The sequence below is a fragment of the Nipponia nippon genome, unplaced genomic scaffold, assembly GCF_047370975.1.
Source record: "Nipponia nippon isolate SJK-2023a ecotype South Korea unplaced genomic scaffold, ASM4737097v1 scaffold_17, whole genome shotgun sequence".
Lineage (NCBI taxonomy): Eukaryota > Metazoa > Chordata > Aves > Pelecaniformes > Threskiornithidae > Nipponia > Nipponia nippon.
In genome coordinates this window covers 4,050,805-4,076,527 of record NW_028262333.1, presented here as the reverse complement: position 1 = coordinate 4,076,527, position 25,723 = coordinate 4,050,805, and the positions used below count along the sequence as shown (strand labels likewise).

The window sequence follows — 25,723 nt, the reverse complement described above, 5'->3', positions numbered from 1 at the left end:
TAGTCTTCGGCATGTCACATTCCTACCTGGGTGGGGACAGCCAGAAACGAGCATCTCTCCCTGTATTTCAAGCTGGCTGTAGTCTAAAAGTGGCACAGATGTCTGAGGCTGATGCCACACGTAGTGAATAGGCCACTGTCTTCTGGGCTGGTACCATGCTAACGTGGTACCATTACCATTACATGATCTCTGCATCAGAGCTGCTCATCTTGGGGTGGCTCGGACCTGCAGACAGTGCTTGGGTCTGTATCACCTATGGAGGAGTGCTCCATGTCCCTACACCACCATTTTTCTTCTTCAAAAATAGGCATTTTGTCCTATACAGGCATTCTGAGAAGTATTGCAGGGCTGGGAAAGTTGCACCTAACACCTGGGAAATTCAGGCACATAAATATTTTTAAATTTTATATCTTCATGCACTCATGGGCTATTACTAATCCAGCTTTTAAAGGCAGCAATGAAAGGAGTACACAGAAAAGGACCGAGTTCCCTTTTCATTTACATCAGTGCTATTCTTCCTACACTGGTCAGATGCTCAGGAGGTCACATAGCATGAGTCAGCCTTGTCCTGGGCTCCTTCATTCAGATCTTTGATATTCAGATATAAAGATGGCACTTTAGTGTGTCTTGAAATTTGCTTTCAGTCTCTTGTTCCAGGAGAACAAAGGAATAAACTTGGCTGAAAAGCCTTTTATCAGCATGCTAAAAATGCGTCAGCTGCTTCTGTTGCATTATCTACACATTGGATTACTTGCAACAGTCCAGCTGCCCACAGTAAGAAAAGCAGCGCTTTGTTCCTCGGTCCAGCAGTCCATTTTACCTTGATTATTCTACACAGAATCCGACTTGTCCATCCTGCCCTGGAAAGGTGTGCGTTTTTTCCCCAAGACTCTAAGTAAACGGACTAAGACTTTTCTTCTAAGATCTCCGTTTTGGCGTTCCTGTTAATTAGAGTGACCGTTCGTACGATTTCTCATTGCTTTGTGTATTCTGAATACCTGAACAGTCATGAAGCTATAATCCTCATCTAAAGTGAATTTAATTTTAAAGAGTTTTAAAAACTACTTCCAAATAAATACATATCTGAGTAGATATGTCATTCTTCATAACTTGTCATGTATTTATTAGCAAGTTCTGTTTGCTTGCCAGAATTTGCAATACCATCTGTCTTCTGATGCATATCTCCAACTAATTTATTAATAATACACATTATCACCCACAAAGAAGTCAGGCTTGGCATCTGTCTACGTCACACCTGTTTAAATGAATTTTTATGTAATAAAATCAATACAACCTTAAATAAGATGTAGATAAGGCACAAACCCATGCCTAATGTTAAATGAATCCTTTAGTACACCTCTGTAAATTTAAAATGGATTTTTTAATAGTCCGAATTGTATTATTGGAATTGAGGGAGGATTAAGTTCATATTGTTTGCCACAATGAGCCTCATTTCTATTGTGAAATCAGAGACTTATGGTAATACTGGTTGGAGGGCACTTCTTACATTCATTTAGTTGGAAATTGTGCACGGGGCCAGCGTTAGATCAACACTTGGAGCAGGACCATTGCCAACAGTAGAACAAATTGGTTGTAGCGTTGACTAGCCACTGCTTGAAAGCCAAGGACAGAGATTTCATGTCTTTGGGCAACTTGTTCTGATGCGTCTTATCAAATGTTTTTCTGAATATTTACGAAGTTCCTGTCTATTACAGTGCTCGTTCACGACTTCTGCGGCATGATTCAGGGTGGCGATATTGTCTAGACAAGATTGCTTTAAGCAAAATGCGGGTTGTTCTGTGTCTGGTGTCTATGGCCTTTCTAACTCTACAAATGTGTGGTAGAGTCTGATAATAAAAATAAGTCTTTTTTGCTGGAATAATTCATTTTATCTTCCAGAATTTGAGTTTCTTCTTACACTTTCTGTGCATACTCGGTTCTGATCCTACTACATCTTTGCCTAGGTATTTATTGACCTTTAATCTTTCAAGGATTTTAAAAAATTACTTCTGAGCAGTGTCGTCCCAGCACACATCAGATACTTCCATGTTCTTTAAATTACAAAGCTCAAATCTTTCTTCTGTTGGAGAACATTATGGATGTGGCAAAACCTTCAACCCACGTTTTCTTTCGTATCTTTAAGGAAGGAATACCTTTCAATATGAATCTACTACAATAAATATGTGATTTCCTAATAGTTGCCTTTTATTAGACTTTTCTGCTGTGGTCATTTTTGCTTCCAGTGCCTGCCTTTGCTTTGTATTGCAATTGACATTGTAACTGATATTGTTGCAATGCCTGCCTGTTGCTTTATACTCTTTTATCCTTTCTGACTAATTTTTTTTTGTCCGTAAAGCTTATACTTTTTTTTTTTTTTTATGAAAAAGTGATGGCATTTAGTCAATTCAATTTAGCTTCCCTTCTTTCACTGAATCTTTCATTTACGGCAATCCATTCCTTCTTGCAGTCTTTGCTAGAGTCAAGAATAGCTTTGAAGAAATTAATATAGAATTCAGTAGTTCAGTAGTTGTTCCATATGCTTTTCTGTAACATAAAAGACTTATTTCCGTCATATTAGAAAGCTCACGTGAAAACCAAGAATCTTCCTTTTTTTCTTCTGTTTCTTGATGGTGACATTGATTTTCTTGTCAAACCACTGGCGCTGATAGTAGGTATGCGCACCTTGATAATCATCTCAGACGGGACCTGAGACAATGTGAACATTGGAAGTGGCTTTGTCTGATCTTAAAATACCGGGCTATTGCAGATGCGTGAGGCCCTGTGATGGGCCAAGAGAAAAATGCTCTTAGGGCCAAGTGTGGTTTTCCAACAGATCTCATGTTCTTTAGATGTGAAAACAGCTGTAAAACAATTTATTTTTTTTTTAATTCAAGTAGGAGGACAAAATAGTCATGATAGACATATGAACTGAGCAGCTACATTTAGGGATTTAAATATCAAATGTAACGGGGTATATTGGAGGTATTAAAGCATAACGCAACAGCCAGATCTCTACTGAAAATCCCAGTACTACCAATTATCACCCCTTTCCAATTTTCCTTTGGAGCACTTAGTATTGGCAGGAAATACAAAATCACTTACAACTTTCTTTTAAAATTCAAATTGCTCAATTTAGGTTTCAAATTTCATTTTTAAATTGTTTAAATTTTTTTATTTCCCATAAAACCTCAAACTATCGGTGTTCCTAATAAGAGACCTCCCAAAATACTGAATGATGCTAGAGTTCAGGCAAATTTTCTATCAATCCAGCAATCAACAGTTCTTAATATCCTAACTATTAATAATAAAGACAGCACATATCACAATGTATAGATAAGGGATATAATAAGGGAATGAAAATAACAGTGTCAACACAGTGTTCAAGGAGGTTCAAGTTCATGCTCGAGTCTCTTGGTCAGTGGAAAAATACCATAGCGGGAGAATTACCATTAAAAATAAATCCATCTTGTTCTAGTGATATCTCATAAGCTCCTAGTTACTATTTTCTGTGTTCTTCTTAATTGCTATCTCAGCACCAACACATGACTATGAGAGACCCATTATCTAAGTAGCAAATAAACTGGAGGCTCTGTAACACCATAGGCATTCTGCAGAATTTGGGCAGCTCAGCAAATCAAGAAATTCCTTTCCAACTTACTGCAGAAGCTCAGCAAGGCCTGAAGAAAGTCATACCTGGAAGGCAGTAACATGTCACTAATTTAAAAAGGTTCACCAAACCACATCAAGTTGAGCTCTCTGCCATTGGAAGGTGTTACACCTTGCACAACAGTTCTGCTTCACGTCAATATTAATCTCTCAGCAAAGAGGCAGACAGGTCCGTTGGAGTGGTCTGTTCATTGACCCATTTATTTCCTACCAGTGGTTAGACCTGTAATGGTGCCTCTTGCCTTGAAGCCATGTACTGATATCCTCCATAAAATGACATTTTAATAGCTCAAGTAGAGCTTTAACGCTGTATGGCTATGGTAAATTTGGAGTTATGTGGAGAGAAATCAGAGCAAGCAATGGATATATGTTCCTATATTATTCCTAGAGCTTAATTTGAGCACATGAGAGTGTAAAAGTGTGATCGTAGATCACACCAGAGGTCCACAAGCCAAGTGGCCTGACTCCAGGAGTGGTCAGTATCTGCAGTTTAGGGTAGAACTACAAAAATAGCCTCAAATATTTTCCTGGAAGCTGATAGGGAATATCTTGAAGGATCTGACTATACAAACGTAGACCTTATTTTGCCTTTTTGAGCTCAAAGGCAGCTGTATGAGAGAAAGACCCTTCAACCTTAAATATTTTTTGCAATCATTTTGCAATCAGCCTGAATTATTCTGAAGACAGGCATTTTTATGGTGGGATTTGTTGGGGGTTTTTCCATTTTATGTCAGCCCAGCTCATTGCTCTCAGGTGCTACCCAAGAATGTGTGCTGAGCCAGGAGCCCCACACTGCTTCCCAGCTGTGACCGTGTCCCTTCGCTCTTCATAGCTGGGGGATTGTCTAAAATTGGTTACCGTGCTCTTAATAGCAGCATCGTAAAACTGTTGCTTTGTTACTTAAGACATCCACCCCTGTGGGCATTCAGCCACAGCTGTGGGCTCTGGGAACACAGGAGCCCTCTCTGTTTTTAATTCTGTTCACTCTTAGCCCTAATCAGCTGAGGGGAAAGGATTTCTGCTTGTTTTTTCTATCCTGCTGCTGCCTGTGTACCAACAGTGCAGGTGTTTCTGTTCTTAAAAGCAGTTGGGTCACATAGGCATGGCTAATGATACAACTTAGCCTGCACGGTCTTCGTGACAAGCCATAAAACACATGAAGAGGAAAAAAAGTGTGAAGATCCCAGGTGGAATTTATAGCACTTAAGTTCAGTAAATCCACTTTTCTATATGGAAGTGCAGCCAAAGGATAGCAACACAGATGGAAGCCAAGCACTGTATTTCCAAATTTTAGAAAGGGAACTGATTTTCATGAAAAAAACTTATTATAAAGGCACACATGAAGTTCTGCCTGCATTCGAGCACTGCCCCAGGGCAGCTGTATTTCTTCTGCTCCCTGAAACTAGCCCACACCCTCTCCTGAGCCCATTTTGACCTCTCCATCACACCATGGTGCACGTGTTCAGAAACCAGCAGGATAAAGCTACAGGTGACAGTAGCATGATACGGTTAAGTTGTATTATTGTTATTGCTAATTTGTTGTTACTGTGTGCAGTTACCATGTCACTATAAGAGTTGTGGATGGGGGCCTAGAGAGCATTCGCTGTGCGATTATAAGCCCTCTGCAGAGGGATGTTAGTCCTCTTAAGGCCAGTAGATGTTGAAAGCACTGCTTGCCAGCACAGCAGACTCTCATTGCCACTCTAAAAATACTTCAATGTACACGCAAGTCTCTCTTCACACTTGCATACACTTTATTCTAGTAGCGTGCAGAAGTCAAAGCTTTTGCTTTTTCCCTGCCCCCCTCAGCTGTTCCTGAGGGACTGCTATAGCAATGAAAAAAAAATAACCTGGGTTGGTTTCACCACAGAGTAAGAAACCCCAAAATCAGCTTCTGCCTCTCTCCAGGCTGCACTCTGAGCCCAGCTGGAGCAGAGGGACACGGAGAAGTTGACACAGGACAAGCGGTTCATGCCAAGGGCCAAGGCAAAGACCCCTCATCTACTTAATCACCACTTAAGAATGGTTCCTTCTAGTCAAGACAATAAGTGAGAACAGGGAATGAAGTTTCCTACAAAAAAAACCTGACGCTACAGAGAAGGTCATTAAAGGCTTTTATTGACGGAAATGTTTTGCGGTTGAACTTACAGAGCACTGGAATTTCCTACCTCACCCCACTGCAGCTATAAATTAGCCTTCCCCTACCCTCCTACTGAGGGAAAATGTCCAGCTGCAACAGGGCCTTTGCCGGGGAGCAGTGGCCAAACACGGGCTCATGGACGGCCTTGTCGCAGGAGGAAGGACTCGTGTATCCAAAGGGGACACAGCAGGGCTACAGAGGGGACCGTACTCCTTTCTGCTGCGAGGTGCCTGGCTGGGCTGGGAGGAGCAGCCGGCATTGCAAAGGAAGGGATGCGCAGGCGATGGGGATGAGGCACAGGGAGACAGAGAGGTGAACACAAACACCCAGTGAGGTGGGGCAAGGAAAGCCCAGCTGCAGCATGGAGAGCTTGGTAGTGACTGCTGCCAAGGAGTTTGAGGCCGCATGAATCTTAATTGCTTGGTTTTCCCCTCACCAGCACAAAAGAAACAAGATACAAGTTCTTATACAACTTTTGAACTAAGCCGACTTTATGAAACATGGCATGCTGCCTTTCTGCCTGCCAGAAAATGCTCCCTGCTTTCTCCTCCCGTGGTCCTTGAGATAAGGCTCTGTCCACCCCTGCCTTACCTCTCCCTAGCATTTGGCGTCTCCCCCTTCCCTCTGCTTCCAGCACTGGTGGCTACGTTTTTTTGCTAGGGCCCTTTGGTAAATACAGTGGGGTTCAGCAAAACCTTTAAGCATCCACCGAGGGACCTTCAGCCTAAATGCTTGGTGCAGCAGATTTGATGAATGGGCTTCACAAATAGCAACAGCAAAGTGTTAGCCAGAAAGTAGCAAATTCCTCAGACTGCACCGCCCCGTATCTTACAAGATCTTAGACATTCATGAAACCTGAGGGTGTGGAGCCGTGGTCAGGAAGTGTGCTCATGGCACAGAGCTGTGTCACCTGCAGCGGCCACGGATGGGCTCCACACGGGCTCCACATCCCCGCTACTTTCCCTGCCCCAGACCATGAGCTGGTGAAAAGTGATTCATTTTGTTGGGTGGCCAAGCTGCTGTGGCGTGGGTGAGTAGCAGTGTTGATGGTGATGTAGTCTTAGCACGTGAGAAATGCCAGGTGGCTCATTCTCCAAGCAAGCATGGTGAGATGCCTTCTTGTGTTGCAGGGCAGGGCTATGTCAGTTGTACCACAGTCAAGTGTCCTAGTGTCTAAGGCAAATAGGGACCATTGTGGTCATCTAGTTTATGCAGTAGACACAAACTAAAGGACGAATCAGGGAAAGAGCTGCTGGAGCTGTGTGGCGAAAAGAAGCGAAATACCAAAGATGAAGACCATAACGCGTTGGGCTTGTGATGCACCTGGCTCCGTTCAGAGCTGTTAGCTCCCTTCCTGGAATTGTCATATTGCAAATAACAGATCAAAAGAAATAAAACAGGACGGACTGATCTGCAGCACACTGTACTTCTCGTGGGACAGCAGCATGCCTTGGTTATCTTTCCACACACATTACACAGTGAGACCACTGATGTTTTTCCTGACCGACCAGCTAAAACATCTACTTAATTATACTCCGGGCAGACTGAAAACAACAAATGGAGATCTGTCAGCATGTTTTGTCTAGCCCTTTTAGGAACAAGTCTTTGAGGTTTTTGGAGACCATTTTTAAGAGGCTTTTCCTCTCCACTCCCTTCCAAATGGCCCAGTTGCTTTTGTTGGATTAAAGTGCAGTCAGGCATCACAAAAGCAGGGATATGTTTAGCTTCCAGCACAGTTTCTGGGTAATGCCTGGTCTGTGAGTAGTAATTCCAGTGGTCCATGCTGCCATGGGACTGTAATTGCTTTCTATCATCAAAGTCCCATCTGCTGAGGATCTGCCAGGCAATGCATTGGCTGTGAGATACACCCTGACATTGCACTGCAATGTGAGATTATGGGGAGCTTCTGTTGCTGAATTACGTGATTAAAAGGAGCACAGTAGGTGATGAGAGCTACAGGACAACTGCACAAAGCTCCTTGAGAAGGCTGGACCCTGTCTTTCACCAGAGTCTGGAAAGGTATCGCCAAAAACCAGTCTGCAGTGAAAAAGCAGAGTGTGTGACTGGCAGAGCATCGCTTCCTAAAGCCTCAGAGGAGGAGTGCATGTGGTTAAGCCATGGGACTTCAAAGCAATAAGATGAAGGAGGGTTCAATGCTAGCAAAATTGAAGGGTTTTATAGGAAATAAATGGCTTTGTGTCTCATGGAAGGGGTCAAAATCCCAGGGGCGGAAGAAATGATAGAGGAGGTTGTGGGTCAGACAGAGGAAGCCAAGTCTGGAAGAAAGAAGTGAACAGACAAGAATGAAAGAAAATATATGGTGAAAATGGGGCACAGTAAAGTCTTCTAAGGCTTCATAGCTAATTGGTATTTACATTTAGGGGTGCTTTACGGCCTTGGGTTTATTGATATAAAAAAATCCCACTCCACCACCATCTGTAGGCAGATGCTGTCTGCAGGAGATGGTGCTGGCAGTAAATCCAGAGGCACTGGTTGAACTGCAAGCAAATACAAATACAAAAACCAAATACACCAGCAAAGTTCTGCAAGAGCAACATGAGACCACACTGTAATAATTTCCCTCTCTTTCCTCAAGTCCAAGTACACAAAGGCAAAGTACCCAGCCAGTTGTGCAAGAATAAGGTTTGAGGAGCCTTGGGGCCTCTCTGTTTGACAGTGCACTGTGGCAAACCTCACCCCGTCCCCAGTGGCATCAGCTGCTTCCCTGTTTTAGGCTAAATTTACTGATGGAAGGTAGCAACAGAGCAGCAGTGAGGGCTGCCATGGAGGTGCCATGCAGAGGGGCAGGCACCCTGCCCTGGCGATGGGCACTGACCGCGGGGCAGAACTGCAGGGTCATGGTGACGTGGGGAGCAAGGGGCAAGAGGGAGCTGGAGGGTGAAGGACACAAAGGGTTGGGTTGGGGCTCCGAGGGAGGGCGAGGAAGTTGCCGAAGTCTTGCTGTGTGTCGGAATGATAACCTGTGACAGGTACAACACGGTCGCTGAAGTTCATGCTCTCTCCCGTTGACAGTCCGCCTGTGTTTGAAAAACAGAAGCTTTTGCAGTGTTTTTGGGGTTCTTATATCTCACTGATTTCCGTCACCTTGTCGCAAAGCTGAGCTGGGAGAGAGGTAGCGTTTAATCCCTACTGAAAACAAATCAAAACAGGAAACCAGTTTGCCTCCGAAGAGCAAATGCATTTGTAGTGAATCCTTCAGAAGCACGCACCAGCCACCAGGCCTTAGCGCAGCTCCCGCCTGCCACGTGCCGGCGTCCGCCTCACCCCGCTCTTGCAAAAGCTGAGTGCCACTCGCCGAGGAGCTGCGGGGCGAGGATTCAGTAGGAAATAGGGTACGCCGAGGTAGTAGGGATACTTGGATGTCTGTTCTTGTCTTACCCTTTCCTAACTGCCCATACTGTTATCTAGGTATCTGGTATATGATGAATAATAACACAGCAGAGGCTGCCAGAAAAATAGTTTTGTCGGCAAGTTTTTGAGGATATTATTTATTTCAAAATTTCCTGTTATTTTTTCTTAGCTAAAAACCCAGACAGAACGAAAACAGAGAAGTGTTTTGTTTCTTGGAAAACAGATGCAGTAAAAATGTTACATTTTAGATAAAATGCTTAGTTTTGAAATTCTCAGTATGCAAATATTTTTTAAATTAAATGTTTATTGTTTTATAGCTTTTCAGTATGAAACAGGAGTGTTAGTAACCTGAATGTTTCATGAAAAATACTTCTTTTTGGTTACAAGGGCATTTCATTTTGTTGGAAGAAAAAATAAAACCCAATTTTCAACCAAAGGTTTTGACTGTTCTCTAAGAATCCATGTGCTGAGTTGAAATATCTGTATGCACATATATGTATGTGTATGTGCAATCCATACGGAGATGCCATATATAGGAATGATTCTTTATACTTTTAGATGTCTTACATAATCAGTTAATTTGCTTCTGCTCCATTAAAATTAAATCTCCTGTGGACATGACAGTCTCGTCTAATTATTCATTTAATCCACAATCATTAGCATTAACCAAGTGCTTTTCTCTGTCTTTTAGAAAAAAAGGACTTTGAAGGGTTCTGTGGAACTTTCCAGGATTAAATGTGTGGAAATTGTGAAAAGTGACATCATCATTCCCTGTCAGTATAAATATCCTTTCCAGGTGAGTCTGTCCATTGACCATACTGACAGAGATATCACTTCATTTTGTATTTTAATAAAATTCTCCCTCATAGTGCAGTCGTTAATGAACCCAACACCAGGGTGAATAACAACAAAGGAAGAAAAAGCAGATCGAGGTTTGAAAAGAACTGGGGAATCAGAGACTGAGTGTTCTTACGAGATCCATAAACTTTTACACTCGTTTTTAAATTGGAAAGGATCGTTAGATCCTCTAATCCTATCCCATGCTTAACACAATATTCAGCTATCCCACTAACTCATGTTCAGAGAAAGCCCATCTTTCCCATGGGTACACCCAGGGTTTTGGCCAATTTACCTGTGTGGGGCTGAAGCTTAAATCCATTCGGTGACCTTTGCATCAGAAACCGGAGGACGTGATGCGTTAGGTAGACCACGTCAGACAAGAACAGAGAGGGCTTTTAGTGAAGAGATGGCTGAACAACCAAGAGGCAGACAGTGCTAGCTCTAGGATGAGGAACACATTGTCTACTGTTAATTATTAATACATATGGGATACATTTACATTGCCATGTAAACATAAATGCCACAGAATATTTGCTCAGTTATTGCAACACAAGTTCCCTGTTTATGATGTTATTCCCTGTGCGTCCATTTATCAGAATTTTATCATATTGATGACAGTATTTTTCTTAATAATTCTGGTGTATGAAATTCAGTGAATACAGGGCTGTCTCTTTTCACAGATGGCTTTAAAAGAGTGAATTATCTGGACTCAGATTTGCAGATAAAAGCTAATGATTGTGACCCATTTATACAATAAATGTTAAAAAAGATAGATAACTTCATAAAAAGAAAAAAGACAATCAAAAAGCAAGATTTCTCTTTTTTTTTTGCCATTCTTGTTATCTCAAAAACAGCATCAATTTGGAGGCTTGGCTTGGCTTGGTACTGTCATTCCGACAAATCATGAAGTAGCTTGTAGAGTTTTCTCTAAATCTTCATTGGAAGAGTAAAAGTGCATATCTACCATGCTCTCCTCTGAGCCCTGGAAAATGTTACCTTGCAGCGATACGAGAGGGCAGAGGAAATAATTTCCCAAACTAGGTTGGGTCAGGAAAGCCTCCCTCCAGCTTAGGGTGCTCCCCAGCCACGACCATAAAAATTGTCCTGGAATATTACGAAATCTTGCTAAGTCAGTGCACAATGAGCACTCAAGAAACCAGATGATCAGAGCGTTACGGCCTTGTTTATGGGCATTTGGGAGCAGAAGAAGATGCTGTCGTACACTGCCAACGGCTCTCGATGAGCAGCCCAACAGGAAAGCTCTTAACTGGGGCTGGGTAGGAGCTGCCTGGCTGGGGGAAAGCTTGATGGGAGAACCTCAGCTGCTCTTAACTTCAGTGAGCATGAACTAAAGAAGGAACAAATGCTCAGATCTGTTTGGGTTTGGTCTGAATTTTCAAATCTATATCACCATATCTCCAATGCTTGTAGGAACAGCAAAATAAAGTGAAGGTAGCGGCCAGTACTGGTGGAATGGTAACAGTGGACCAGTCATGATGGACAGTGCTCCGCTGAGGTCGTGGTAATCGCTCCTGCTTGTAGCACATCTGAATTTTGTCCCACAGTCAATTTTGTGGTATTTCGTAAAATGATATTATCTGGGTTTTTTAAAAAATATCTCGGCTGCACCCAGCTGTATATCTTCTGTGGAACCAGCAGTGGCTTTTTGGTTTTGTGTGGCTCATCTGGCAAGTGAGCCCCTTGCATAGAGGCATGAAATGAGTGATTCTGTGCAGTTGTGCGTGCTCATGGCTACATCTTTTGGAGATCTGCTTACTGCATATTTCAAAATCTGCCTTAGATTGTCAAAACATTATACAGACATAACAATAATATCAACAGGAGTGGCTTTAAATGAGTGGGAATTATTCCTCCCCTATTTCTATTTCTTGTAAAAGAGGTTATAATTTATCTCTCCGTAGCATGCAAAGCAACTGAGTCACACGGCTGTCTGTGTGTGCCTGCAAGGGCTTCAGGCCAAGAGATAGCAAATGTTTCCTGTTCTTTAAACAATAATCAACATTGCCTCATCTACAGCCTGGAGAAACTTTAAAAACCAGCTGCTCTCTTGTAGAAACCTCTGTTTAAAGACAGTGGTCAAAGTTTTTCAAAGCATCTGTGCATCAAAGAGACCAGGTCCCATTTGGAATTAAACTGTTGAGATAAATATTGGAAGACAAATATAGATTATGCGTTACATCAGATTTTTGGGCCCAAATGTAGTCATCCAATTCAGTTTCTGAGTCATTCCGGTTCTTGTGATGATTTTACTCCCTGGTCTGAAACTTCACAAATGTTCTGTATTTCTCTTCCTTTGTTTGTTCGTCATTAAGGCCAAGTTGATGAAAACAGCATCTTGATTGCTCATTGTTCATCTGCTCAGGCTTCTTATTTCCCCTCTATAATCCCAGTGAAAGCTATTAAAAACTTTGAAGAACAGTAACCCAAATAATGTCCAGGGAGTTGCCTGAGATTCATACTGACACAAGAAAAGCTAAATTTGGCTCTTATATCTTAAGTGAAGGTATCTTACAAGAAACTGCTAAGAAACAGATGCCATTTCCCCAGAGATGCTTTAGAAGAATAAACTGTAGTCAGCGAGTAATGGGCTGAATCCTCTGCAGATTGAAATTGCTACGTCTCCATTGATTTTATGGGCATTTCTTAACAGCATAAAATTGATCTAAAACATTGCTTGTCTAGAATTCATTCCTGATCAGGGCTTCTACTCTGTTTTAAATAATCAAAAGTCAACGAGGTTAAGAGATGCTTCTGAACAGGCCCTGTTACGCTACTTCCCCACACCATCATTTTGTGTGTAATTTGTTGGTATGGGGGCTGCTATCTGTTTCTTTCGGTGATTCCTTCGTGCCCAGTGTATCTGGGATTGTCTCTAATGGCTGGCTCCCTTCTTTACTCCCCTCTCCAGATCGTCCATGATAACTACATACTCTACGTGTTTGCACCCAATCGTGAGAGCCGGCAGAGATGGGTCTTTACGCTGAAGGAAGGTAATAAAACCCCTGTGCCCACCTAATTGTTGAAGTTACTTATCCCAGACAGTTTTCTCACAAGCTATAATGCAGAGAAAATGTGCAAGAGGAGTCGATGTCTTATATCTAAGCATGCAATGTGCTAATGGGGAATGAGGTTATAAAATCAAATTGCTTATAAATTTGGTGGGTGTGTTTTCAGCAGCAGTGGAAAATTTGGACATGGAATGCTTTATTTGCCTCTTTCTAGGATAAACTGTTAATACGTTACTGTAATTTGAGGTTTCTTATTCAGGAATAGATGAGGATTTTTAGGTAGCTAGGTTTTTTTTAGAAATTAATCTTTTCTGGGTAGAAGATTTTTCTGCTCTTATTAATAGATTTTTTGTTTAGGCGACAGTCTTCTTAGAGAATCATGATTATTAAGAAACATTTTTGCGGGTAGCTTTCGTTTCCTGTTCACCTCCTGAATTGTGCTATGGTTCGCTGCACTAATTCTGAAGTGAAGGCACAATAACTAACCACTGCAGGCAGAAACGAAGCATAATACTTTACATAAGGAAGGTGTTACTTAGTTACATGAAAATTGCACCAGGCTTCCGTCATAGCTTTTTCCTGCTTTATAACACGAGCTACTGTATTGCTCAGTCTGAAAACATGGTGCCTGATGAAGATACTATTAAGTTCATGCACTTACTCTTGCAACCAGTTATTCCCCTTCTGGAGTGCACCTGCTCCAAGCTTCTACTTTATCACCTCTTCTTGTTCAATATTTTGAGATTGTCCCCTCCCTTGGACAATTTGAATAGTCTCTTGAAACAGGTCAGCAGAAATTTTTTATTCTTTTTAGGAAAATTATTATTACAGATAGAGAGCCTGAGCTTCAAAAAGAAGGACCTTTAATCCCGCGTGCAGACATTCAAGACTGGTATTTACATGTGCAAAAAATGTTTAGTGCTGGTGAATGCCAGCTTGTACAGCTCCTTCTGAACACCAAGCCAAAGCAGCAAGTGTCCGTGTCCTATGTATATACATACTGTAGAGCTGTAGTCTTTCATGGCAATCATCAGTATATGGCCTGCAAGGTTTTCTTTCCCTTTATGAGACCTTCCTTCTGTGGTTTTGCTGTTTATCAGTGTAAAGAGAAAGTCCCTTTGGTAGGATTCTGTCCCCCCACAGTACAGAGGTATGGGCTCCATTGCCAGCAGGAAGGCTATTCCTCCCCATCAGTGGTGGCATTCACTCCTTTCAGGAGAAAGGAGAAACCATTAATGGAGGAGACTGATAATATTCACCAAAGCTTGGTTTGACAAGAATAAGAAGCTTCTTTAAAGTGCAGATTATTTCCATTCAGTTCTAGATGTCTTTCAGAGCTCATGTGAATGCAAATAAATTCATTTTCCCCCCTCCTTTTTCTTCCCCTAACATTTTCCAGAAACCAGAAACAACAACAGTCTGGTTTCAAAGTGTCATCCAGATTTTTGGATAGATGGCAAGTGGAGATGCTGTGCTCAGACAGAGAAGATGGCAGCTGGCTGCGTGGAGTATGACCCCACCAAAACTGGTATGGGATTTGTTAAGACCATCCTGACCTTGAAAATATTTATTCCTAGCAGAAGTAAAGGATCAAATCTGTCTCGTACAGAACATCAAAGAATATCGTGTTACATTTCCGTCAAGAGACATGTTGCTGGCTTCTTGGGATATTCCTTATTCTGGTTTTTCTGTTACTGTATATGGCATTCTTTGTTTTGAATTAATATTTTCCTCTGTGTGATGCTTGGTGCTGTCTTTGGAATGAGAAGGAGAACTAAGAACTTGATCAGCTGTGGTCTGTCAATAAGCTATAATAACAACTTTCTTGAGATATATGCATTCAATCCTGTGTGTCCTATTTTGTCCTAACTGTATTTCCTCTGTGGTTTCAATGGCCAGGCGTAATCTTTACTTTGTCTCCTGAAAAAGCATATTCAATCATTCTTCACCCAAGACACTTTTACCTTGTATCTGGGTGATTCCTTAAGTAATCTGTACACCAGTTTCAAACCCATGCTGTGTGGCTGAGAGTCACTGTGTGGGTGCAGGCTGTTGGCATGTCTTACTGTAAAAGACCAAGGCTTGCTATTCACTGTTTTTGTATCATCACCTTCATTAATTCATTACTTTGATGGTTTCTCCCCTGGTTTTGTCCAGATCTACTTCAAATTAGCTTTCTTGATTTCATTTCAGCCTCAAAGAAGCCTCTTCCTCCCACTCCTGAAGATAACTGGGTGAGTGCAGCGAGGCACGCTAAGGTGTCCTTAGGGTCCTGTGTGTTTACCTAGCAGTGGTGGATATATCCTCACTAAGGTTCACCACTGTGCAGTGACCTAGCATATCACCTCTGACAACACTCCCTGGGTTTTTCTATTACCTTTTCCACATTTTTTCATAAGCTATAAATCAGCAGCATCCCACTAGAGTTAGGTTCAGTCCTGCAAAGACAGCTTGGTTTCACAAATAGCTTTCCAATGGTGAGTGAAGCTTCAACTATATTTTTTTTTTCAATCTGTAGAAAGGGAAACTGGGGAAGTAGGAGGGATATGAGAAAAGCTGCTGTGAAGTGGAACAGAGAAGTGATTTTTCCAAACCCACTTGTGGATGGGACAAAATGTCATTGGTTTATTTAACAAGAAGGGAAGAAGCAGGGTGGTTGTTAGGGCTGGGTGCCTTACTGGAGGGCAGCAGGGCACTGGGACGGTCCCTCTAGCGAGGCCATGGAGATTTTATCACTGGAGGCTTTTAAGAGGAGTTTAGGAAACATCCCTGAAGAATAGATCAGACAGAGGTAATCCTGCCCTAAGAAGGAGTAGGTAACTATTTGCTGTGCAACTAAATTTTTTGTATGAAATTCATTGTTTGAAAGTACTGAAAATTCTCACGTTGCCACCATACCCCACTAGACACCCTGGGGTGCTTTCCTAGCTTTGAGGCTTTTGAATCCAGAGGACACCAGTGCTGCCAAGGAAATATCATTTTAGAGAGTATGCCATTGTTTTTTGTGAATATGAATATGATGAGCCTTTTTCCTAATTTGTGCAGAAACTGTTGCTAGACCCAAAGGAAGCCTTAGTCATGGCCATATATGACTATGAAGCCCAGAATCCGCAGGAGCTGACGTTACAATATAATGAGGAATATTATGTGATTGACAGCTCTGAGGAACATTGGTGGCTGATTCAAGATAAGAATGGGTAAGTCCCTTTTCAACAGCCAGTTTACAAATCCTTTCTAAATCAAATTTGTTCTTCCATTAACATATATGCTGGCTTCTACTATAACTTTTGTGAAGCATCCTCTGATACACAGGAAAAGAGTGATGGAAGCTTATTTACCGTAACTTTCTTCCCTTTGATGTTGCTTGTATTCAGGCAGCTGAAGAAAAAGGATCTGAAAGTTAATTTTAAAAAAATAAACAGTCCTTAGCTCGGGCTGATATTCGCTGTCATACACGTGGGGGAAAAAATTGTGAAAATTGTGAAACTCCAAGTTTAGAGGTGCAATCAGTTGTTTCCTTCTCCAGAAACCCTACTAAATACATAACAACCAGCATTTCTAGCATGCAAAGAGCAGGCAAATCTTTCGGGGCTGACTCCCACAGATGCAGAGAAAATCCTGTCTGTCTAGTGCACTCATGCTGTGTTGCATTTTAACAGGCATGAAGGCTATGTGCCAAGTAGCTACCTGGCGGAAAAATCACCCGACAATCTGCAAATATATGAGTAAGTTGTGCCTATGTTTTTCTTGTACCTCTAAGTGCCCTGGATTTGTTTTAGAAGCTACAAGCTTCAAATGTCCCTACCCCACATAATGGGTCGTCGCTAGCACTGGGGACACTCAATTCAGAGGCTTTTCAGCAGAACCTGACTCAGAGTCTTTTGATGTTTTCAGATGGTACAATAAGAACATCAGCAGAAGCAAAGCAGAAACACTCCTCAAGGATGAGGTAAACCAGGGTTACATGCGGGGTGGATGGGCAATAATAATTAAGTAATGAGAAATGAGGAGAAGCCTGCGAGGGCTGCTTTGTGTAAGAGAGAGCTGAACCTTGGGTTCCTGCTGTGTTGCTGTCCTTGGCTGCTCTTAGTGTGCGATGCAGGATAAAGGACCATCAGCAACCCCCCTTACCTCCATGGCAGCTGAGCGTGGGCAGAGAGCTATGCCACCCTTCTTCAAACACACCCAATAACGGGGGCTGATGGAAAACACTGTTTCAGAACACTGTGTTGACTGAAAACTGATTTTTAGCTCATCTTTTCTGTCTCTGCAGGAGGCCTGTGGATGCCAGTAGTTCTCTGAAAATCTAACCAATCTCATGCTGAAATATTTTGGGTGAAAGCCAAGAGTATGAGTTTGGGTAGGTTTTTTTAGTTCTCTGTGTGTGTGTGCATGTGAGCATGCATCTTTAATTTTTCAGTTGAGCCAGACTTTTCCAGTGAAGACTGTAGTGAAAATAAAAAGAATACATTTCTTGTTCAAATTTTCCACACAAACACAGCCTTAGTTTTTAAATCAGCTCTTACACTAACAGGGGACCCGAATAAAGTGTTGTTTCTTGGAATTATAGTATTTTATGGAAATAAAAACATTTTTGTGCAGTTTTAAGAATTCTTTTAGTTCCTATAAACTCCTACGGGATGTGTCCACTCATAGCTTAGTGATCTTATTTTTCCTTTTGGTCCTACCAGCACGACTTTTCTATGGCAACTACTCCGGCGTGGCTGCAGAACCTTCTGGTTCAAAACCTTGTAGCCCCACAGGTCTCCGCAAAAATGTGGCCAAGCTCACGAGTGATCTTTGGGCAGGCTTGCTGTCAAGTGAGACGGAAGGGCGAGAACAGAGTTTAAAGTAACTCAGGCAGGATCCTGTCTCCAATGCTTGCCTGCCTGTGCAAGTAACACCACACTGCCGGGGAGACGAGTCTAAAGTTTGAGTCCTAAAGATGAGTCCTAAAGCCTTCACTGTGCATGATATAGATGCTTCTACAGCAGCATCTGGAGACCCTTCTTAGAGCTTTCCCGTGCTAGATATTGTATAGTGCAGATATGGTAGATGTGCAGACACACAATGAAGAGACAACCCTGGAAGGTTTATAGCTCAGTGGCCCGGTCCCACCTGGGCCGAGCTGCACCCGGAAAGTCAGCAGTTCATAGGCAGGGCATGCAGTAGCAGCCACAGCCTCTGTGTTCGCCTGGAGCTGAATCAGTCCGCCGGGGAGGTGGGAAGGCGACCGAGGCAGGGTACACTTGGTGGATTAGGTTTGCACCAAGCGTTGTGGGTGGATAGAAGACATATAAAATGGAGGAAATCTACCATGTAAAGCAAAGGAGGGAACAAAATAATAAGGCACTTGGGATGCCAGATGGAAAGCATCTTTATGTGTAAACAGAAGAAAAATGAGGTTTTTATTATCAATATATAGGTCAGCACGGTGCATTACGTCCAAACTCTTACGTTAAATCTTCTCCTCTGCCATCTGATCCATTAGTGCTTGGCCCTGCAGGATCATGGCCTATGATACATTTTAGCACTCAGATGAGTAGAAAAAAATTACAATGAAAAATTAAAAAGCAAAACTGTTCTGTGAGTGCCAGAGCAGAGGAAGCCTGCTTTCCTACACATTTATGTTTAGACACTGGATGACTGGGGTACCTAGGAAAGGGCAGGATCTTGTCCAAGCTTTTCCCATTTGTGGTACATTGGTAAATTATCTTTCATACACTCCCATATGGAGTCTCTGGTGTTGAATAAATTATACTTTTGTTCTGTAGCTGCCCTCTTGATGGAGGGCACTCAAAGGGGTTTGCCTTTCCAATCGGCTGCCCATTTCACTGAACTTGTTGGAAATGGGTATCACCAATATTCTGTCAGAGAGGGTTGAAAGCAATCAGTGGGTTCAAAATTTCTAGAGGAGAGGCTTGGAGGGACAGAGAGGCACATGCTGGTCTACCCACACCCACACATACTCAGTACGAGTGCATAAGTCTCATTTCCTCAGGAAACTGAGCTAAAAATACACGGCACCCAAGAGAGCCCAGCTGGGCGTACCTGCAGGCCCTGGGCAGCCATCCGAACTGTGCGTGGAACAGACCAAGCTCTGTCAGCTGGCTGGTGGCTCGTTTTTTTCTTACATGTTTAGCACATCCTCGTGACTGACTGAGACAGGGCTGAAATGAGCAGAGCTTTGCCCCGAGTCCACTTCTTTTTTTCCGTTATGTCTCTAACCAGTTTTCTCTCCTTTGCTCCTGTTACAGGGTAGGGAAGGTGCCTTCATGGTGAGAGATTCGAGGCAGCCTGGCATGTACACAGTCTCTGTTTTCACCAAAGCATTAAGGTACAGCTGAGCTGAACAGCTTTTTGCATCCATTACATCAATGAAATGGCTTCTATGACAGTGTAATCGCTGTAGTTGTTTTGGCATTATAAAGAGAGAGCAGAAAATGATAGAGAAAAACACTTCCAAAAAAGGCAGAAGAGTTAAATGCCATTCACAAAGTGTATTAAAGGCTCCACTTCTCCCTGCATCTAAATATATGCCTATAAATAGTCCCTTAGACATCACTGGGGTTGTCATTTTGATGAAATTGTCCCCCCAGCTGAAATGTCAGTAAGATCAACGTGGACTATATGCTGGACTCATCAGAGATGGGTAATACAAGACTAGTGAAAGGGTTTCAGTGATGGGGCAGAAAGTTTTGTTTCAGAAAGAAGAGGCAGAGAAACTTAGTACTCAACCTGCTCTTGTTGGGAAACCTCAGCCTTTCTAGAGATGAGACCATCTACAAGTGAGAGGGAGTACACAGCTTTCGTTCGCAATTGCAGCTCACTCCTTGCTCCTCTCCCATTCATTCTGCATAAGGCATCTTCTCCCCTTTGCTTGCTTGCTTGCTCCTCTTCCACTTATTCCTCAAATTCCCGTCTTTTTGCTGCAATCTAGTTTTCCTCAAAGAAAACCTCATCTTTTTCAGCACGGACAACAATCCCGTTATAAAGCATTATCACATCAATGAGACAACTGACTTTCCCAAGCGATATTACTTGGCAGAAAAGCACGTGTTTGACTGCATCCCTGAACTCATCCACTATCACCAGCACAATGCGGGAGGTGAGTAAAGGCTGGTGCTGACCAGCGAAGTTGCTGTTTTACCACGCAGCCAGGTGACTGTTTTGAATGAAGGAAGGCTCCCAGGCCCTCTGTCCTTACAATGAAATGTTAAATGGCATCACTTCCAATTATCCTGGCACTTCGATGGCAGGAAAATGACCATCTCAGGCCAGCTTCCAGCATTACATCTTCTTCATGGTCCTTCTAAGGCTGATATGACCAACACAGATGCCGTAATGACATACTATAGAGAGCCCTTTCATTCCTGGGAGTCCACGGGGGTGTGTCACCACTGCCAGACCAAGCTATCTGTTTGAGTTATACTGCAGGGCCTGCTTGCCCAGGAGGTGATCTATCCCTGGGCCTTGGTTTGACACAAAGTTAGGGACATGGCCATGATCCATAACCAGACATGGGAGTCACCAAAGACTCCCATTCCTACAGTCCAGGAGTACCAAGGAAAACCCTGGCCTTCAAAAATACCCTACAAATAAAAGGTATAATTTGGAATGTTATCAGACTTAATAGAGACTCACAGCTCACATTTGCTGACAGAGTGAAAGCGGGAAATAAGCTGAAACTGCAGAGAATTGGCTTCCTTTTAGCAGGCAGGAAATCGCAGCCTGAATAGAGGTTCAGCTGCCCTCAAGTGGAGCCGACAACTCAGTACAAGAAATCTGCTTCCAGTATCCAGACTCCCTTCTGGGGTGGTGACAGTCACACTTCCCATGACTGTGACAGTAACTAGAACCCATCTTTTCCTCTGTTATCCAGGTCTTGTCACTCGTTTGCGGTACGCTGTCTCTTCTTGGAGAAAAAAGGCCCCGATCACTGCAGGGCTGAGCTATGGTATGGAGTTATTCTCTTGATCATATGGGAATCACAATCCTTGCCGGTTAGCTAGGTGATCCTGAATATCCCCATGGATATTGATGAATATTCATGTGACTATTGCCACAATAAATAGCTTTCTTCAGATCTTTACACTGCACCATTCACTGGATTATCATCTCTGTCATTACCATGGATAACTGAATGAACTGATCGTGCAATGCCTTGAGGGCAGTGATGAGAACCCCAGGGTCTCAAAAAATTGTCAACATTAAATACTGAAATGAATGCTGAACAAAGGTGATGGGAGTGGAAGTATAGCATAACTTGATAAAAGATGAGTCTCTTCTGAAAGATGCCTCTATTTGCATATAGTTGTCTACAGAATTTTGCTGGTATCATCTCTGTTGTAATTTTTGGAGACATCAAAGAAACTCAAAACCACGTTGTGCTCAGTAGTGCACATATGCATGATAGAAACAATGCTCCCTGAAGAACTGGATAGACAAGGCAAAGAAAGGGGACGTTGTTGTTCCTATTCTTGAACATGATGTGCAGCATGGACTAGTCAAATCAGCTACCAAAGGTCAGACAGACTATTTGAGGGAGAGCCAGAAAGTCTCACTCTGAGTCCTATCTCAATGTTTAACCCACAAAAGCTTTTTGTTTGACATTTTACTGCTAGATCCTCACTCTTTCTCCCTTACAATCAACAGGAAAATTGGTCATTAACCCCTCTGAGCTCACCCGTGTACAGGAAATCGGCAGTGGTCAGTTTGGGGTGGTCTACCTTGGCTACTTGCTGGAGAAGACAAAAGTAGCCATAAAGACCATTCGTGAAGGAGCAATGTCTGAAGAGGATTTCATCGAGGAAGCTAAAGTCTTGATGTAAGTAGTAGGGTCACCAAGAAAATCAGACCCTGTAGGTTTCACAAGACTGAACCAAAGCGTTGTGATAATGTTCAGGAATATGAATGGGGAATTTACACCTAGATTATCTACTATGTATCTGAATAGTATATAGAGAGACCGGTGGGCTCCGCTGGTTACAAAGCAAGGCAATTCAAAGTGCAGGTGAATTACTGTGCTCATAAGTCTATCAATATCCAGAATGGTCTTTCAGATCTCTGCTGTTCTGGAAGGCAGGGCTAATTGATGGTGTGTTGTGGAGAGTGAAATGGTTTTTGTCAGAAATAATTATTAGATGAAAAAATCTCATAAAATTTGACAGAATTTTTTTTTAAAAACCCTACCTGCACATGTTTTTTGCTTTGCACAACTGACTATATTTCTCCTTGGTTTTATTGACTTTGTATTTTTTACATTTCCCTCCCTTCAAAGCAGACAGGAATGGATTTTTTTGTTTGTTTGACTGGATGATTTTCCATGCAGAAAAGCCTTTTGGTGACCATTACCATTAAAATGGGATGATACTTAGTGCTACTTGACGTTAGACTTGATCTACACATTTTCTTCTTTCTGCTTTCATAGCTGGCCTTTGCAGAGAGAGGAATGCAGCAGGGTGGCATAGGTGGCTGTGTATAACACACTTGCTGTGAGGACAGAAGGCACTGAGCCTGTTTCAGCCTCTTTTTCCACCTTCCCTCCCCATCCCACAGGAAGCTGTCTCACCCCAAGCTAGTCCAGCTTTATGGGGTGTGCTTTGAGAATACTCCCATTTGCCTGGTGTTTGAGTTCATGGAGAACGGCTGCTTGTCCGACTACCTCAGGAGCCAGCGGGGCAGTTTTTCAAAGGAAACCCTGCTGGGGATGTGCCAAGATGTGTGTGAAGGAATGGCTTATCTGGAACAAAACTCTGTCATCCACAGAGATCTGGTATGTTGGTCCCAGATAGACTTTTCCTCTGCTCCAGCTGGGCTTTTCCCTGTGCCTTCTCCCTTCCTTAATTTCTGCTTTCACACTCCTCCTGCCTATCTGTTGACAGGGGATCCAGTATCGTCCCTTAGTGCAGAAGCAGCATCAATACTTTAGGAAAAAAGCGCATCCCCTGAAGCACTGATTAATCTATTTCCCTTCATTGTGTTTGAGAGAGAAGAAACGAGGACATAAAGTTTGTCTCTTTTTCTGAGTGGACTTTTTTGCTGCCTGAGAGCCCCTGCTCCCACAGTTCCCAGGGCCTGACCACTCTTCATGTCTAACATCAGTGAAGATACCAAAAAGACCTGTTTTAGCATACGCATAAACGTGCATTGCTGATTGATAAAATACTTTTAAATATGTGGTGTTCAATCAATCTGCATGAGTCACTGCTGCTGTTTTGTTAGAGGAGCAAGGACTGTGGGTAGCTGTGGATATTTTAGGGGCTTTCTCTGCCCTTTCTGGGCAACAAGGGCCTGCAGGTCAGACTGATGGTTGAAAAACTTTCTTGGCAACAGGAACATGCTGGCCATAAAATGTACAGAAAGCATGAGAATCTCAAGTTTTCGCCCTCTTTGTATGGTACAATGTCACTTTGATTCTCCTTTCTTTAAGCACTATCTGCTCTGCCAGGATAAAAGCAACAGAGTGGCCGCGATAGTCTTTCAGCTCTGACTTTCTGCCTTTGCACCTTGTTTTCTTGCAGGCCGCTAGGAACTGCCTGGTGGGGGAATCCCACGTGGTCAAAGTGTCCGACTTTGGGATGTCGAGGTAATGCTGCCGATGCTGCGCAGGCTCCCTGCGGGGCTGTCACAGGACGGGGGGGTTGCTCAGCACGCTCCCTTCTTTTCCTTTTCCAGGATTGTCCTTGACGATCAGTATACCAGCTCCACGGGTACCAAGTTTCCAGTCAAGTGGTCTGCTCCAGAGGTTTTCTCCTACAGCAACTATAGCACCAAATCTGACGTTTGGTCATTTGGTAAGAATCAATTGTCAGAATGGAAAAAGAATTCAACACCAGCTCAGAAAAACCTAGGGGCTCAGTCCTCAAGTAGACTCTCCTAAACACTACATCCTCTGGACTCCAAGGGTGTTTTGCCTGAAAAATGGCTTAGGAAAGCAAGCCTAAGTCATTTAAGTGAAAGAAAGGAAAGACTAGCAAACTACCTAGAGACTTTGGAACGCTGCAAATACTGCCAACTTCATGCGTTACACCTATGCGATGTTATGTAATAGCAAATAACGAACTCTGTTTCATGGTGCTATAGCAGGGGTCTCCAAGAAAAGGTTGGAGAGTCACTGACGAGACTATATAAGGAAAAGAAAGGAAAGACATTTAGGCACTCCATCTCTCTGCATGTCAGACCTGGGCACTGATACTTCACTCAAACCCTCTGCTTTTCCAGGTTTGCTCTGCTGACTCCGTTTGCTTTATGCCAATCTGAAAATATTATTTCACTGCTCACATTTTCTCACCTCATTTCCTGCTCCCCAATGCATTGTTTTATGATTTGCATCTGTTCTTTCGTCTCCCTTCTGGACCCTCATAGATAAGAAAGCCATTGTGCATTTTTTTCCCCAAAGTCATCGGCACTGGAGATAACAACAGCTATCCCCTGGCCTGTTGATCTGGCACGCTGATGTATCTGGCCCATCTCCAGCTAACATGCAAATCGCGGTACTGCAGAATGAATCGGTGCAGTGTGCTGTGCACAGCACACAGTCAATGGGGTGCCACTCAGCTCCGGGCCTAGCAGTAAATAATGCAGGATTATAACCTTTGCTAGTCTGTGCCTGTGAATTCTGTGCTTCCCTCTCCCTTTGCTGTGCTCTGCTGTGGACTTCATGCCGGTTGAAGTTGTGCATTCCTGTGGTGGGTTACGAGCAGTGCGGTGGGAGCTGGGTGCTCAGACCCATGCAACAGCCTTCGAGAACCCAACCCAGAGGTGCTTCAGAGAGCACCATTCCTCTTTCCGTGTCCCCTGGCATGTGGAGGAGGCTGTCAGCACTCACCACATCATACCAAGGGACAACATTTGCCAGCAGAGCTCTCTCTGACACCTCACAGCAAAGTGGCAGTGACACAGGGAGAGATGCTACTTTGGTAAGAATGTTCTTCCGCTTCACAAATCGGAAAGCGGCCTCTACACTGAGAGCCAGACGCTTCCAAAAAGGGTGATCAGTTTGATTTACAGTCAAGCCAAGCCTGGCGAAGTTGGCTCACTCCAGTTTCAGGGCTGAATGAAATACCGGTGAGCTTTGTTTGCGTTGGTCAGTCCTTCTTTGTGAAATGTGCAGACAGCAGTGTTGTACATCTGTCAGGCTTGTTATCTCCCCATCCAGTGGGGTTTGCATAAGAGGATTCCTCTGTCATGTCATGCTCTCATGACTGTGAGAAGCTTTCTGCTCCGCTACTCTGCAGCCCATTCGGCTCTTCTGCCAGGCCTGAAATCCTGCTGTGCCCAGGAGAACAAAATGGGTGTGAGAAATTCCCAGTGCAGGAATCTGCACACTGGGGGAGTACAACTGCTTTGCTTATTCTTCGGTAGAGCCAATATCATTGGTGAGGAGCTGCAATCTCTATGCATCTTCCTAGTTGAAGAATTCAAAGCTGGAGAGCAGGCATTATTTAGCAAAGTTGACTGTGGTTACACAACTTTATTTCAGATAGGTCTATCTATCTGTCTGTCTCCCTTTTCTAATACAATGGGAACGCAGTTTACAAAGTCAGTCATATTAGGTGACCAGAGAAATTTAACCTAATAATAACACAGATGCCTTACATTCACTCCATTTGCAGAGCCTCTCTGATCTGGTGGCCAACCACAATGTATTCCACAGGCGTTTTGTCTTTGCCTG

At 43.1% G+C, this 25,723-nt stretch overlaps 1 protein-coding gene across 1 annotated transcript in view; it reads left to right on the top strand.

The window, feature by feature from the left end:
• The window catches only part of ITK (IL2 inducible T cell kinase), a 33,537-nt gene that overhangs the window by 3,663 nt on the left and 4,151 nt on the right, over positions 1-25,723 (top strand). Inside the window, exons 2-15 of the mRNA XM_009466846.2 lie at positions 9,870-9,974; positions 12,948-13,029; positions 14,447-14,575; positions 15,241-15,281; positions 16,093-16,244; positions 16,707-16,772; positions 16,942-16,996; positions 19,305-19,384; positions 20,019-20,155; positions 20,930-21,004; positions 21,703-21,874; positions 22,606-22,822; positions 23,571-23,635; positions 23,725-23,843. Coding sequence (XP_009465121.1) covers positions 9,870-9,974; positions 12,948-13,029; positions 14,447-14,575; positions 15,241-15,281; positions 16,093-16,244; positions 16,707-16,772; positions 16,942-16,996; positions 19,305-19,384; positions 20,019-20,155; positions 20,930-21,004; positions 21,703-21,874; positions 22,606-22,822; positions 23,571-23,635; positions 23,725-23,843 — 1,495 coding nt within the window. The remainder of the gene's footprint in view (positions 1-9,869; positions 9,975-12,947; positions 13,030-14,446; positions 14,576-15,240; positions 15,282-16,092; positions 16,245-16,706; positions 16,773-16,941; positions 16,997-19,304; positions 19,385-20,018; positions 20,156-20,929; positions 21,005-21,702; positions 21,875-22,605; positions 22,823-23,570; positions 23,636-23,724; positions 23,844-25,723) is intronic.